At 46.0% G+C, this 15,598-nt stretch overlaps 1 protein-coding gene across 3 annotated transcripts in view; it reads right to left on the bottom strand.

The window, feature by feature from the left end:
* The window catches only part of OTUD3 (OTU deubiquitinase 3), a 36,286-nt gene that overhangs the window by 10,182 nt on the left and 10,506 nt on the right, over positions 1 to 15,598 (bottom strand). The window contains exons 3-8 of one of the 3 annotated variants that reach the window (XM_054721140.1): positions 15,270 to 15,382; positions 11,635 to 11,757; positions 9,407 to 9,538; positions 8,820 to 8,916; positions 7,276 to 7,460; positions 6,158 to 6,352 (exon numbers count right to left, since the gene is read on the bottom strand). In XM_054721140.1, the coding sequence (XP_054577115.1) occupies positions 6,179 to 6,352; positions 7,276 to 7,460; positions 8,820 to 8,916; positions 9,407 to 9,538; positions 11,635 to 11,757; positions 15,270 to 15,382 (824 nt within the window). In that variant the 3' untranslated portion in view covers positions 6,158 to 6,178. Of the gene's footprint in view, positions 1 to 5,203; positions 6,353 to 7,275; positions 7,461 to 8,819; positions 8,917 to 9,406; positions 9,539 to 11,634; positions 11,758 to 15,269; positions 15,383 to 15,598 lie in introns of those variants that run through there. The other 2 variants (XM_008148138.3, XM_028155450.2) reach the window with 2 other exon arrangements.

Below are 15,598 nucleotides of genomic sequence, written 5' to 3'. Positions count from 1 at the left end.
GGTTGGTGGGTGTCGCAGATGTACAGTCAGTTTGCATATTTCTTTTATTAGTGTAGACTAAAGGCCCGGTGCACAAAATTTGTGCATAGGGGTGGGGGAGCCGTCCCGCAGCCCGGCCTGTGCCCTCTCACAATCTGGGACCCCTTGGGGGATGTTGGGCCTAAACCGGCAGTTGGACATCCCTCTCACAATCTGGGGCACTGCATGCACCAGTGACCATACTTTTCATACAGGTGAAAGGCATCTTGCTGTTGTATGGGCAGCTACATTTTTTTTTGCCAATTATAAAAAGTAGTACATAACATGATCCTTCTGAGGCAGTAGTACCATTTTCCCCATCTTATGGGTGGAAAAACTAAAGCAGAGAGAAGTTAATTGGTTTTGTCACAGTTATAAGTGTCAGAATCAGGACTGACCACAAAATGTGCAAGCCAGAGTCCATGCATGTCATCTCTGCATCATCATGTTTCTTTTCTGTGTTAGAGTAGCTTTGTCAGGTTTTAACTTTTAAATCTAAGAGACTGTTCCCAATATATAGGAACTAGAGGCCCAGTGCATGCACTCAGGGGCATCCCTCAGCCCAACCACCCTCTCACAATCCAGGACCCCTCGGGTAGGGTCCCTAGGCCTGGCTTGAGATCAGGGCCTATCGGGTCTTCCTTCCCAGGTCTGCAGGAAGCTGGCCCCATCCCCGCCGCTGCCATTGCTTGCCATCTGTGCAGCACTGCCTCCCCTCCCCTGCCACTGGTAGCCTCCCTCTGCAGGCGACAGGCTGGGGTGCAATGGATTGGCTGGCCTAGGCCTCCTTCTTTCTTTGCTGAGGGGTGGGGCCAGCCATGCAAGGGGCTGTCTGCCTACCTGATCACCCCTACCGCTGGTCTGCCTACCTGATCTCCCCTAACCACTTGCCTGTCTACCTGATCACCCCTATCCACTCTGCCTGCCTGCCTGATTGCCCCTAACAGCTTGCTTGGGAGCGGGGCCAGCCCAGTGAGGGTCTGTCTGCCTACCTGATCACCCCTACTGCTGGTCTGCCTACCTGATTTCCCCTAACCACTGCTCTGCCTACCTGATCACCCTGCCTGCCTGATTGCCCCTAACCGCTTGCTTGGGGGCGGGGCCAGCACTGACTTCCAGTTGATCAGCCTCTGGTTGTCGCAGGAGCCGACCGCCAGTTGCCTGCCATCCGTCACAGGCTCTCTGTTTTTGCCCAGCCTTGGGCTCGGCCGCACCCCAGCATCCCGGCGACGGATTGTAGGAGCCTACCGCCAGTTGCCTGCCATCCGTCGCACCCCAGCGTCGCCAATCGGCCACCCCGGCCACCCCGAGTCCCTCCCCCTGCGCCTCAGCTGGCCCAACTGTGGGCGTAGCGGAGTGATGGTAATTTACATATTACTCTAATTATTAGATAGGATGCATGTTCATCCCCATGTAGAATAAACAGGACGTGGGCATTCTGGAGATTCCTCTGATGAATTAGGATAAAGCAGCCACAGATCTCTTTTTCAAATATTGCAGAAGCCACTTTCCTTGTTTAACTGTGTGTGGGATGTAGCAGTTTATAAGCTATGACATAGTCACTCACAATCTGGGACCCCTCAGGAGATGTCAGGATCTGGAGTGGGGGGGGGGGGGGGGGTGAAGCCATCCTGGGGGAGGGGCCACAGGAGGTTGGGGAGACTGATTGGCTGCTGGTGAGTGCGGGGCAGGGTGGACAGGGCCTCGGGAGGAGTCGAGAGTGGAAGGCCACGGGGATGCACTTCCAGTCTTTGTGGCTCACCGCTCAGGTTGGTAGCCCACTCACTGGCTTTGCAGTCAGGGACACGAGCCCCAAGGCGGAGGGAGGCCGGGAGGGTGCGTGGCCCTGGTGGCTGCACGAGGAGGAAGAGCCTGCTCCTCGGCCAGCCCATCCCCTGGTCGCGGCCCCTGGTCACAGCAGCATCTGCTGGTGACCTGGGGACACACATGAGGCCAGCACTCAAGTCCCTGTATCCAGCGGGAAAGGCACTTGCTCCCCACACCCCTGATCTTACAAATGCTGTGGCTGAACCAGAATGTAAAAGTAGAAAGGCCAGTGCCACCAAGCTGAATAAACTGATTTGTAGCTTCAGTATTCTCATCTCTCCAGCTAATTGTAGTATTAGGGTTAAATTTTATGGTCCTGCTAATTCAAGGGTATACCCGCCCATGGATATTCCCCCATCCTAATATCAGATCGGGCAGCACCGCCCTCCACTCCCTCCCTCTGCAGAGGCAACAGGCCCTGTCCCCCTGATCGCCACCACCGCTGGTCATCTGCCCCCTGGTGGTCAGTGTGCGTCATAGCGACTGGCCATTCTGCCATTCAATCTATTTGCATATTCGGGTTTTATTATATAGGACTAGAGGCCCAGTGCATAAAATTCGTGCACAGGGGGGGGGGGGTCCCCCCCAGCCTGGCCTGTGCCCTCTCGCAGTGCAGGAACCCCGTGATCAATCGCCCCAAAGAGGTAGGCCCTGCCCACCCATCTGGGCCTCCTCGATGGATTGCCCCAAAGAGGTAGGCCGGAGTCGGGGATCCCGCCTCCACGCCATGCTAAGCGGGCTCCCAGACCTCGCCGTGGGACCCACCTCTGCACTGCACATGCAGCATCAAGCCCCCGCCCGCAAGCGTCCACTGCACACACAGCCTCCTGGTGATCGCTCATTGCAACGTGAGGGCGTCATAGCGTGAGGGCGTGACAACCACATAGGCTTTTATTAATACGACTAGTGGCCCGGTGCACAAAATTTGTGCAAGGGGGGGGGGGTGTCTGTCAGCCCGGCCTGCACCCTCTCCAATCTGGGACCCCCTTGGCAGATGTCCGACTGCCAATTTAGCTGGGATTGGGCCTAAACTGGCAGTCGGACATCCCTCTTGCAATCCAGGACTGCTGGCTCCTAACCGCTCACCTGCCTGCCTGCCTGATTGCCCCTAACCACTCTTCCTGCCGGCCTGCTCGTCCCCAACTGTCCCCCCCACCCCGCTGGCCTGCTCGCCCCCAACTGCCCCCCTGCCGGTCTGCTCACCCCCAACTGCCCTCTTGCCAGCCTGATCGTCCCCAACTGCCCCCCCGCTGGCCTGCTCACCCACAACTGCACCCCTGCCAGACTGCTCGCCCCCAACTGTCCCCCTGCCAGCCTGATTGCCTCCAACTGACCCCCACCGATGGCCTGCTTGCCCCCAATTGCCCCCCCTGCTGGCCTGATCACCCCCAATGCCCCCCCCCAGCAGCCTGATCACCCACAACTGCCCTGGTCTGATCACCCATCCTGGCCTGATCACCCACAATTGCCTTCCCCTCTTGGCCCCTAACTACCTCTACCTCGGCCCTGCCACCATGGCTTTGTCCAGAAGAAGATCTGGAAGGTCTACTGGAAGATCTCCCAGTCTAATTAGCATATTACCCTTTTATTAGTATAGAGGCCTGGTGCACAGGTGGGGGCCGGCTGGTTTGCCCTGAAGGGGTCCTGGATCAGGGTAGGGGTTCCCTTGGGGGTTGGGGTGGCCTGGGCGAGGGGCCTGTGGTGGTTTGCAGGCCGGTCATGCCCCCATTGGGGTGGAGGTCCCCACTGGGGACTGTGCCGGCCTGGGCAAGGGGCTGGGGCAGTTTGCAGGTCAGCCACGCCTCCATCGGGTGAGGGTCCCCACTGGGGGGGGCGTGGCCAGCCTGGGTGAGGGGCTGAGGGCTATTTTCAGGCTGGCCACACCCCCTTCAAGGGCTGATGGCTGTTTGCAGGCTGGCCACACCCCCCAGTGGAGACCCTCACCCCATGGGGGTGTGGCAAGCCTGGGTAAGGGGCTGAGGGCCGTTTTCAGAGGCCTAGAGACGCCCGGAGGCACCCGGAGTGTGTGGGGCACTGGGCTTGCTTTGGTCACCAAGGTGCTCCCCCTCTGCCGCCGCGGTGGATGCCTCTCTCAGCGGCGGCAGCTACGGAGATCCAAGAGCCCCGTGCGCTCCCCCTCGCTGCTGAGGGCGCCTGTGAGAGAGCTTGCTTCCTCATCGCCTCTGTAGAGACTGACAGCAGGGAGGAGGAAGTCCACCCCTCCCTGCCGGGACGACCACAGAGAGAGGCGCCCTCTGTGGCAGCAGAGGGGGAGCGCCCTGGCGACCGAAGCAAGCCCAGCGCCCAGCACGCTCTGGGTGCCTTTTTTGTCACGGAGTGACAGTCAATTAGCATAGAACGCTTTTATTAGTATAATTTTTTAGCAGCTTCTAAAACTTCTAAAGTCCAGTAGTGCCCAAGGCCACCTTCATTAACCAAGTAAATAAAGCAATTCCACCACTTCGGACAATGGGTCTCCCTTACGCTATTTCTGACTCCTATTCTGCTGAATTTCTGGCACACAATCTTGCCTGTTCTGAGAAAATGTGGTCTCCCCCACTCTTGTAGTACAAAATCGAGAAGGAATGTTCATTCAGAGCAGGTCAGCTAGAGTTAGGACTCCACACAGAGGTGAAAGCCCTGACCTCACCCGTGGGGACAGTGAGGCCGCAGGGACCTGGCTCTAGCACTCACACTCAGGACTCCACAAGATGCAAGGGAAAAGGCTGTGCAGCTTCTCAGCCTGCTAAGTACTACGATGTATTATACCAGGAAGATGCCCAAACCATAATGTCCTGGGAGCAATTCCTAGAGACAACTGATGCTCCAACCACAAAGCAAAAAAGCAAAAATTTAAAACATCATTAATCTGAAGAAAGCAAACCGCCCTGACAGACAATTGGATGAATCCAGGGCCAGTCCAAGCAATATGCCTACACAGGTCAATACTTTCAAATAGTTTCCTCGCCTCGGGCCTTTGAGATCTGAGATGGGGGAGGTAACAATTCACCTTTTGATTCAGCATACCTTATTTGTTGAAATATTAGGTCCCCCAAAGACAAAGACTGTCCAAAACTGGCCACTTCCAACGTCAGTTTTAAAGCTCACATCCACCTAAGTCAGTTTTAGGAATAGCAGCTCTCCACTGCTCAGATCTGTCTCACTCAGAACCATGGAGTCACCCGGAGTCCTCAGCCAAAGCACACCCTCTGCCCTGCTGGTCCCACCCAACTCCCTGACAGTCTGGGATGGGTGCTGGAGAGTTCTGCCAACATCAGAATCCCAAAGGGTTTTATGTAAAGAGAAATAAATGCAGCATTTTATGGGATTTCATTTTCACAATACTAAAAAACTTAGCAACAGGCCAAGTTACCTTTTATTTTTCTGAAGGCAGCTAAGTCTAGAAAAGTGGGGAAGGAAACAGTTATTTACAATGTGAAGGCGAAAAACCATAATTCTTCCAGACATTCTCTCCTACAAAGTCAAATAACTCTTTAGACTCTTCCCAGGCAAACACTCAAGGACTCCTCGATTTCTGCCTTTACAACTCTCCATACTGTCAGAATCCAGAACTGTATTATCTTCCCATCCTCCAAAAACAAGTACCAAAAACTCAACACTATCAATTTAATTAAGCAAAGCCCAGGCTTAATTAACAGTCAGGCGCATGTATCATATGGCTTGAGTGTAAACGAACTAGCAGCACCTGCATCCCATCTGAAATGACATCAGATCAGGAAGGAGAGATGCAGTTTACTCCTCCCTGACTGCAGGCCACACCCTCCCTCATGTTCCTTTGGGAGAACACTTCCTGAAGTATTTTCTGATTAACTTGGATTAAAAGAAAAATAAACCTAAACATGTTCCTGAGTTGCAGATCATTTACAAACTATCCTGTATATTAACATATCTGCTTGAAAATGAAAGAGAATCAAAGGAAACTTGTCATTCTGCGTTTTTAACAATTAATCTAAACCACTTCATGAACAATTTCAGTAAAACTCACCCCAAAGGTTAAGGGAAGATCCCAGGGTCACAGAACTCTTGATTTCAGAACAAATCAAACCATACCTAAAAGGTGTTCCCTGATCTACTCTCCACCCTAAAACTCAACCTTTTTATCACAGAACAGGAGTGGCTTCACTGAACTTCCATAAAATGAAACACATCACTAACAAAAGGCTGACAGGAAAAGAGGCGGCCTGAGGACACTAACTCCGAGGTTGTGCTCCTGGGTGGGTTCTGTGGGCGGTCCTAAGGCCTGCCTCCCGGGAAGCCGGGGCACAGCACCCCACTTCCACTCGCTTCTTACGACTCCCGGCAGGCGGTGGCGTCAGATGTTGAGCGCAGCGAAGGTCTTCACCAAGGTGACCTGCTCGCTGGCCTCCGCCTCGCTCCTGCTGTCCCTGTGGCCGCTCCTGCTCTCTAGGGCTTTGAGGCGGTGCCGCTCCTCCTGCCGCTTCTTCTTCTCTAAGCGCTGCTGCTCTCGGCGCTGCTTGTTTGTGACCTGAAAGAGAAGACGCTGGGTGAGCCGTCTGCGGAAGGAGGTGCGGGGCTGACAGAGGCAAAGAGCACAGCTGCCTTCAACAAGACAGAACAGAGAAAACCCACCTACCAGACCAAACATGATATGGTTTCCATTACTGCTCAAATTTCCATTTAAATGTATATCCCCTTGCTGAGCTAGCAAACAAAACCAATCCCATTCTCCTCATAAACCGATTCAAAATGACCTAAAAAACATTAGCCCTGGTCCAACAAGAGACACCCTCGAACAGGACACAGGACACCTTCCCCTGCAGCTCAATGCTCAGGTGATCCCAATAAACTCAGCATTTTTGCCTCTGCCTGTGGCTTTTTACTTCATGCCGCATTCTGAGCTCAGAACTTCTTGTGGAAGTCTTTAAAATGGTGTCATATATTACCTGTGGGCATGGGGGGAGGGAGATATACAACTTCTTGACAATTTACCAAGAAGCCTTTAAAATTTTCAAATATCCATGCCCTCTAACCTGTCAAGTCCTCTTCTGGGACTCTAGCCAAGAAAGCAATGCAAAATACACAGATTCATACAAAAAAACTATGCAAGCGTTCACTGCAGATGACGGTATTTATAAAAATGGGATGCTATAGCGTGAATTCCTGTGGAAGGCAGCCATCCACACAGTGATGGCAGGTGAGAAGGTCTGGATGTGTCTAAGAGTACAATTCCAGCGTGCACTTCCTTCCAGTCATCACTGCGTATGCCAAACAGGACAAGCGAGATCTTCATTCAGTTTCCTGCTACACCTTTATGCACTCCCCATATTTTCTACAATTACTACTTTATAAATTGAAAGAAAATTACACATTAAAATGAGCTCCAAGTTCCCACCACTGCCACCGAATGACAGCAGCCCACCCTTTGCCCTTGCAACCCCTCTTCCATACCTTTGGGAGGTTGTTTTTATTTGCTTTGTTTTCTTCACTGGGGCTGGCCTGCGCCTTAGTATTTTCAGTCCTGCCTTCATTTAAGCCCTGATTTCCAAAGATTCTGGAGCCACTGCCACCCTCCTCCCATAAAGGACCACTCTGCTTCAGCACTCGGCCACTGGACTCGAGGTTCTCCTCTGCATCTTCCAAAGAAAGACATTTTATTAAAACTGAGAACCTAAGAGAGTTACACAACTCGATGCTTGTTAAATGACGTCAAAAGTACCTGGGTCCCTCATTCACTGTCATTTGGAGAGCAAGTATCCTAATATCAAGTCAGTACAGCAGGGAACACAGGGGAAAATATTGGTAAAATGTGGAAGGTAAGTTTAACAGTAACCTGCTGGCCAACCTTGCCATCAGCTTCCCACCAGCAGACTGTTTTGTTTCATTAGACAAACCACTTCTTAATGTAAGTATTTAGGGGGAAATCTTTCATTTGCAGCCAAAAAGAAAACAGGCTCTAAAGATGTGCCATACAGTAGAGGAGCCACTAGCTACATGTGACTATTTAAATTAAATTTAAAATTAATTCTTCAGTCTCAGCCACATGTCAAATACACAACATACTAGACAGCAGACACCAAACAGTGCTGTTTTAAAATCACAAAGACTGAGTTATCTATTGCTTTCTAAAAGGCACAGCATATATATAAAGTGGATAATAAAATGCCCCATCACATAGAAAACGATGCCAGGAACAGTATGTGGCTCATAGTAAGTTTTGAAATCATTTTATTTTTTAAAATATGTTTTTATTTATTTCAGAGAGGAAGGGAGAGGGAGAGAGAGAGATAGAAACATCAATGATGAGAGAGAATCATTGATCGGCTGCCTCCTGCACACCCCACACTGGGATCGAGCCCACAACCCGAGCATGTGCCCTGACTGGGAATCGAACCCTGTTCATAGGTCAACGCTAAACCACTGAGCCACGCCGGCCAGGCTGGAAATCATTTTAAATAAATTACTTGAGAAAATAGTTAAGACATCATATCTTTTTGCTTTCCTCTGTGTCACAAAATTAAACTCAGTTCAAGTAAAAATAATTCTGAATTAGCACCAGTCCAATATTTCCATTATAAAAATAAGGTATTTTTCTCTCCGTTCAATTTTAATTATCATTTTGATTTTATGAAGAAATCTTATTTCTAAAAGGATAGTTTTCCCTGACACTCTCCATCCCTCCAAAACTGGGTCATCAGGTGGCCTTTCCACGCATTCCCCTGGCACCTTGAAACTTCAACTCTATTATGTATTACTGTGCCCGTTTACTTATCTGTCTCCACCACCCTCATCCCCATCCCCACTGACTACACTCTCCCAGATGCAGGACAAGAACCTAGAAAACCAGCTTCCATAGAAGTGCTCAATAAACAAGTGCTGGATGAGTGAGGGAAAGGACAGTATAATTACTACCTGTGACTTGATTAAACATCAATATTTGAGAAATCACCAATACAATCATTTTGAAAGCTTATAAATATCAACCATGGACTTACTATTTCTTTTCCCCTGGTTCATCTGAAGCATGGCAATTATTGCAGATTCAATATTATAATTTTCAGCTTCCAGGTTCTGGACTATCAAATTAAAATCCTATCCAAGAAACAAAGAAACACTTCAAGACTCTAGGAATACTTTCCTCTCTCTCTCTCTCTTCGCTCTACTTCAATAACTTGGTAAACAAAATAATGTAATAATGAGGATTAAGACAAGGTTTCAAGATCTTTTCCATTTAAAAAATGTCAATTTTCAATAAGGTTGGTCACGTGAAAAATCAGTTAATATAAATGAATTCCCTTTTAAAATGCTTTTACTTGCAAAAACACAAATCAGAATAAAACAATTCCACATACTTCCTTAGGATTTTGAGCAGTATTGGGTAAAGTCTAGCAAACAGGAGAGAAATGAATAAACAACTCTCATTAAGTCGTATCACACCACCTCATCAAACTACAAATAGCACATGGACCTGTGTTGGCCCATCAGGTGCTGGCATGCTAATGGTGCTACAAAACTAGCAGGGGAACTAGGCACAGCAACGCTTGCTTATAAACCAGAGCTACTGCGTGACAGAAATACTAACTGAACAGCCAGTCGCATTGCAAACTTTCTGAACTGCATCTTCCACCTCATCTCGCAGATCATCTTCAAAGTCGACTCCCTTTGTCTTGACCTTTTCTCTTTTATTTGATTCATCTTGATGAAGTATCTGAAACTATAAAAGGAATATTCAGAGTCATCACCATGGAACTCTTGCAAACTATGTTCAGAATCTTCAACACAAGAAGACACTCTAATCTCAAAAACATTCACATATATAGGGGGGAAATTCCACAAACAACCTTAAGAGCTATGATTAGGCTCAATTTCACCCAGATAGCTCATCCAGTCCACAATACAAGTATTAGAGAGAACGGCCCATGATGCGGTAGGAAGTGTTCAGTAAGAATGGCATTAGCGCTCCTTTGGTTTCCAGATGCCTACGTTTTGGCCATGGCCGCTGACTCAAATGGCACACATTTTCTCAGCTGATTTCCAGAGGCATGAGCCTAGCAAGTGATCCTCTGCCCTAGCACCTGCAGCAGGACAGCGCGTCTCGCAGAAACAGGCATACGCCTCTCAGCTGGCTCCCTCGGCCCTTTGTAAGCATCAGCAAGCTCTGAATTCCTGTCCCAGCTGGACAGTCACAGTGGCATGGTTCGTCTAACCTCACGTGTACACCACCACACTCAAGGGAACCTGTCAATCCAAACTCTTAACGCCACAAAGAGCAGTCCCCTAGGATCCATGCAGCCTTTGCAGCCTATGCCTAAACCAGAAGAGAAAGGCATCCCTCTGCAGCTGCTCACTCCCTGCTCCTTCTGCTTGCTATTAATGCAGGGAGACGGGAAATGGGCAAGGGCCTTTCTATTTTCTGCATGTGAAAGTGTAAGTGCAGATAGAGTGTTAATAAAAAGCAACCCATTATAAAAGTATATTCTAACAATTTGGCAATGTGTATCAGGAGTCTTTGAAATTTATCCAAAGAATTAATGTCAAGTACAGAAAGACTTACATAAAAGTGCTCATCAAATTGCCAAACAGTGGTGAATAACTGACAACAAGCTAACGGTTTCACGGTGTGGGTGTGGCTAAATAACCACGGTAAATCCACAGAATGATGCCTCATGCCCACTAAAGTAAGGAACACACCACTACCATTATTATTTAACAATGTACAGGAGGCATTAGTCAATGCAATTAGCCAAAAAATAAAAATAAAAATAAATTAGAAGTATCAAATTAAAAAGGAATAAAAGTTATCATTATTGTCAGATGATAATTCTATATCTAAAAAAAACTACTACAAACAAAAAGAATTCTGACAAATCATATATTTTATAAGAATCTAATATCCAGAATATATAAAGAACTCTTACAACTCAACAACAACGAAAGTACAAATAACCCAATTAGAATATGGGCAAAGGACTTGACTAGGCATTTCTTCAAAGATACAAATGGTCAAGAAGCACATGGAAAGATGCTCAACATCATTAGCCATTAAGGAAATGCAAATCCAACCACAAGATACCACTTCACACCTGCAGGATGGCCGTAATTTTAAAAAGAAAGAAAAAGGTAAGTATTGGTGAAGATGTGGAGAAAGTGGAATCCTCAAAACAGTGCTAGTGGGAATGTAAACTAGTGCAGCCACTGTGGAAAACGGTGTGGCAGTTCCTCACAGAGTTAACCACAGAATTATCCATCTTATGACCAGTAAGTCCACTCCTAGTATAAACCCAAAAGATTAAAAACAGGCACTCAAACAACTTTATACATAGATATTCATAGCAGAGTACTGTTAATCTCTTCTGGTCGCCCCCCTCCCCCCGAGATCTGTCGTTCTGTTCCATGTATCCATGTCTGTGGACCTATTTTGTTCGTCAGTTTATTTTGTTCATTAGATTCCACATATAAGTGAGATCATTTGATACTTGTTTTTCTCCAACTGGCTTATTTCGCTTAGCATAATCATCTCCAGGTCCAGAAGCATGGATTAATTTTAAAACTAAAAGTAATTTAAAATTTCTATATAAATTCTATCCATGGAATCAGAACTATCAACTATTAGGGAAAGCAAAAGAATGGCAAGCAATTAATTTTATCTGTCACTCTCACCTGAGCTAAAAAAGTAAAAACGACTCAAACCCACACAGATTCTTAAAGGCAATGTTCCATAAAAACATCACTGGTTTTTAGCTCCAGGCACCCAGCCCTCGACCTGGCTCCTTCTGAGCTGAGAATACAGAACACGGAGGCCTCACTCACATCAGTCTGGAGATGAGCAGGAGCTTCCGAGTTGTCATTGATCCTCCTAACACTGTCATAGTGCTCACCGTATCGATATGCGATGTGTAACTCCCGCACGCTGCTTTTATCTGTACCTCGAATCTGGAAGCAAAAGAAAGGAGATGCCAGTGAGGATTTGGTCGGTGTCAACTCATGGAGAGAAATGCTACCCAGGAAGCCCAGTCTACAGGCTCGATGTGAAATGAGTTAGGAATAAGACTGGGTATGTCCAGAGCAACTTCTGACTTATCTTTCTCCCGTCCATGCATGTATGTTTCACTGTGCTTAGTATGGAACTATATGCTTCAATGTGCTTAGTATGGAACTATAGGGAACTATATGGAAATAAATCCATATGAAAACACACATTCAACAACCAGGGAAGATCCACAGTGAAGTTAAACTGGGAAAGTTTTAGGCATCAGTACCTCTCCAGATACACAAGCCCCTTGCCAAGAGGGAAGGCCTATGGGCACAGCAAATTTGCTGGGCTTAAAGTGCAAACAATTTGGAGGTGCTCTCTGAGAAAAAGAAAAATACAAGATTACAAATAGAGAAATGCCACAGCCCTTCCCAGGACCTAGAAAGAGGGCCATAAAAATGCTTCAATACTTCACAATGAGCGTGCCCCTGTCATTACAACAAAAATAGCGTTTTCCATTAATCACATACTGAGAAACACAAACTCAAATCTCCCACTTACATCAAGTTCAAAACAGTATTTAAAGTCAAGTGGTACTACTTCCTTGTACAGCCCAGGAGGCACTACTCACAAGATATTCTATGTGACCAGTACCCCTGGCCACTCCCCAGCAAGAACAGCACTCCCAGAGTCGTGTCATAAGATTCAGCCCGGGTGTACCCACTAAACACTCCTCGTGACAGAAACTCTAAAGTGATTCTGAATCTGCTGTTTAGAAAGCCCAGTAACCATCTTTGTTAAAACTCTAAAATGTTAGCACTTCCTTCTTGTTTTGACTGAAAGTCAGGCACTACTGTTCATTTTAACACTATCTGTGGTCTAAAAGTACAGCAAAAACCATGGAACAAACAGGAGCCACAAGGGACCAGAAGCTGCAACCATGAAGTTTTCTCAGGTAAACCATTTAGGTCTCAAAGTACAGATGGTCTGCTTTTCACATGTACAAATAGAGACAGCACCATTTATCTCCCAGGGGGCGTACTGGGAAAGGAAACTCCTTATTAGAATATCTGAATGACATAATCCCTGAAGTACTTACATATTTAAGTAATAATACTACATACACATTATGAATAGGGAAAAAATAGGAAGAATGGTCACCAAATAGTTGACTGCAATTTTCATGAGTAGGGGAGATTACAGAGGACTTTCACTTTCTACATCACACCTATCTATACTGTTCACAGAAGCATAGATTCCATTTGTAACCAGGGAAGAATGTAGGTTTCATATCCCCATTATTGTATGAGCCTACCCATTTCAATGCAAGAGTTCTTACCCATGACAGTAACAATCAAAACAATTTCAATTCTTAAATTTCATAAGATGCTTCATTGGGGTGAAGAGATATGGGGGGCGGAGGAGAGAGCCAGTGGATAGTTCCATTATTCAACAAATACATTTATTTTAATGACAAAACATTGGGACAATGCAGAAGGTAACTCTTGGCTCATAGCCCATCCTCAGAAAACACCTCACTAAAGACATACAGCTCTCCCTGGTGTCGGTACATCCAACAACACTGCCCCAAAGGACACACACACATCATTTCCCTCCCAGTAAAATCCCTCCCAGCCCATGGAATATCTAACTTATTTTGCTTTAATTTTATTAAAAGGACATTATGCCAGAACAAAGGCTATATAAAGCCATTTAGATGCATTCTAGAAAAGCAAAACTGTAAGAAACCAATCAGATTAGTGGTTACTGGGATTGGGGACATGGGGAAGGGACTGGTGACTCAAAGGGGCATGAGGAAACTTTTGGGGGTAATGGAAATATTCTAAGTGTTGTCCGTGGTGGTGGTTACATGACTATTTTGTAAAAAAAAAAAAAAAAAAAGTATGCCTAAGAAGGGTTAATTTTGCTATATGCAAATTATATCTCTAAAAACTCCACTTTATTTTTAATGATCAAAGACTATGAATAAACAACTTACTAAGGAAAATATATGTTTGTGGTCTATGAAAAAGTGAGAAAAAGGCCACAGTAGCCTTTATAATAATAATAATACATAGAGATACGTAAGTGTGTGTGTACATATAGACATGTCTGTATTTGTGTAGATCTGTTTAAAGGGTATATAAAACACTATGATACATATCTTTCCATATGAATATTTATATAGCTAAGAGTATGTGTGAATGACAAGGATACACACTAAAATTTTAATAGTAATAAACTCTAGGGAATGTGACTCAGGTTGGTTTTTATTTGCCTGTTAGTTTTTCTGAATTTTCAAATTTTTCTACATTTAGTATGTTTTACCTAATTTAAAAAAAAAAAAGTTAGACCCAGAGGAGCAATGGAGGGGGAGGATTGATAGAAACCACACACCCAAGCTGCAGGAGGAGAGCTACAAAGTACAGAAAGCACTCTGAATAAGAGGAGGAAAAGCAAGGGGGTGGCCTGTATATACTTTCTCCTCAACCTCTGACCTTCCAAACAAAATGTTTGGTTTGATGGATTGGGAGACCAGGCTAATTTAGGATACCAAAGGTAAAGAAAGTTGAATGGACAGCTACTTCACTCAGTGGCTCCACAATGTGCTGTGCCATCCTATAGCACAAACTGAACATTTACTGTACGATCTCATCTGCTGTAGAAAACCACTGGGACCACAGACACGGCTGAGCAGACCAGAGCAATGGAGCCTGACATCCTAGGCCATGAAATAAATTTTGTTGTTCAGAACATCCTTTGTAGCAATGGTCAATATAGTAAATTTGGTCTCTGGGTCCCTCCACCTAAAAAACACAAACATACCTGTGGGACTAGGCATACTTCAAAACTAAATTTGTATGCACTGATCTTTTAAAACCTCGCTTAGATATTTTACAGAATTATAGACAGTATTTCCACATCAGGCTCTCTGCCCCAAACTACCCAATTAACTGACTGTTGAATAATGTTTCTGGCATTTAAAGGTTTCTGAATTATACTCGAGACTCCATGTGAACTTGGCACATGGTAATTCCAATCCACTAAACGCTTCTAGTCTTTGGTTAGGCTCATAATCCAAGTTACCCTATACAGTTCAATAGCACAGGTCATGCCTCATCGTCTTAGGACATCCCAAAAGCTAAGTTATAATGAAGAGCTTCAGATAAACTCTTTTTTTTGTTTTTCTTAATCCTCACCCAAGGATATTTTTTCCATTGAGTTTTAGAGAGAGAGGGAGGGAGGATGAGGAAGAGAAAGAGGGGGAAAAAAAAACACACTGATGTGAGAGAGACACATCGATTGGTTGCCTCCCACATGTGCCTCAACCGGGGCCAGGGATTGAACCTGCAACCCAGGTACATGCCCTTGACTGGGAATTGAACCCACAACCTTTTAGTGTGTAGGCTGACGCACTAACCACTTAGAAAAACTGGCCAGGGCCAGATAAACTCTTGAATAGGTGACCTACCTGCCACAAAGGGGCATTAAGTTGATGAATCACCACATTCAATTGATGATTTCTTGCAAAGGCTACAATTGCATCATTGCCAGCAAATGTACCAGGCTTTGCCAAACTGGCCACTGCATGGAAATAGGAGAGAGAGAAAAATGAAGTCTTTATAATGGAAAAATCTAAATGCAAACATACTTTAGTACTTATTTAGTTCTAAATAATGAGAAACAAGGGTAGACATCTAAAAAGTCCATTAGCATTGTCAGAGTCTAGGAACTCAGATGCTTGAACAGTATGCACACTGCTACTCACAAGGGCACCAACCATTCTAAAGGAAGGATTCG

This window comes from Eptesicus fuscus, chromosome 9, assembly GCF_027574615.1.
Source record: "Eptesicus fuscus isolate TK198812 chromosome 9, DD_ASM_mEF_20220401, whole genome shotgun sequence".
NCBI lineage: Eukaryota > Metazoa > Chordata > Mammalia > Chiroptera > Vespertilionidae > Eptesicus > Eptesicus fuscus.
The sequence above is the reverse complement of the archived record's forward strand: the minus strand, read 5'-3'. Positions and strand labels throughout refer to the sequence as shown.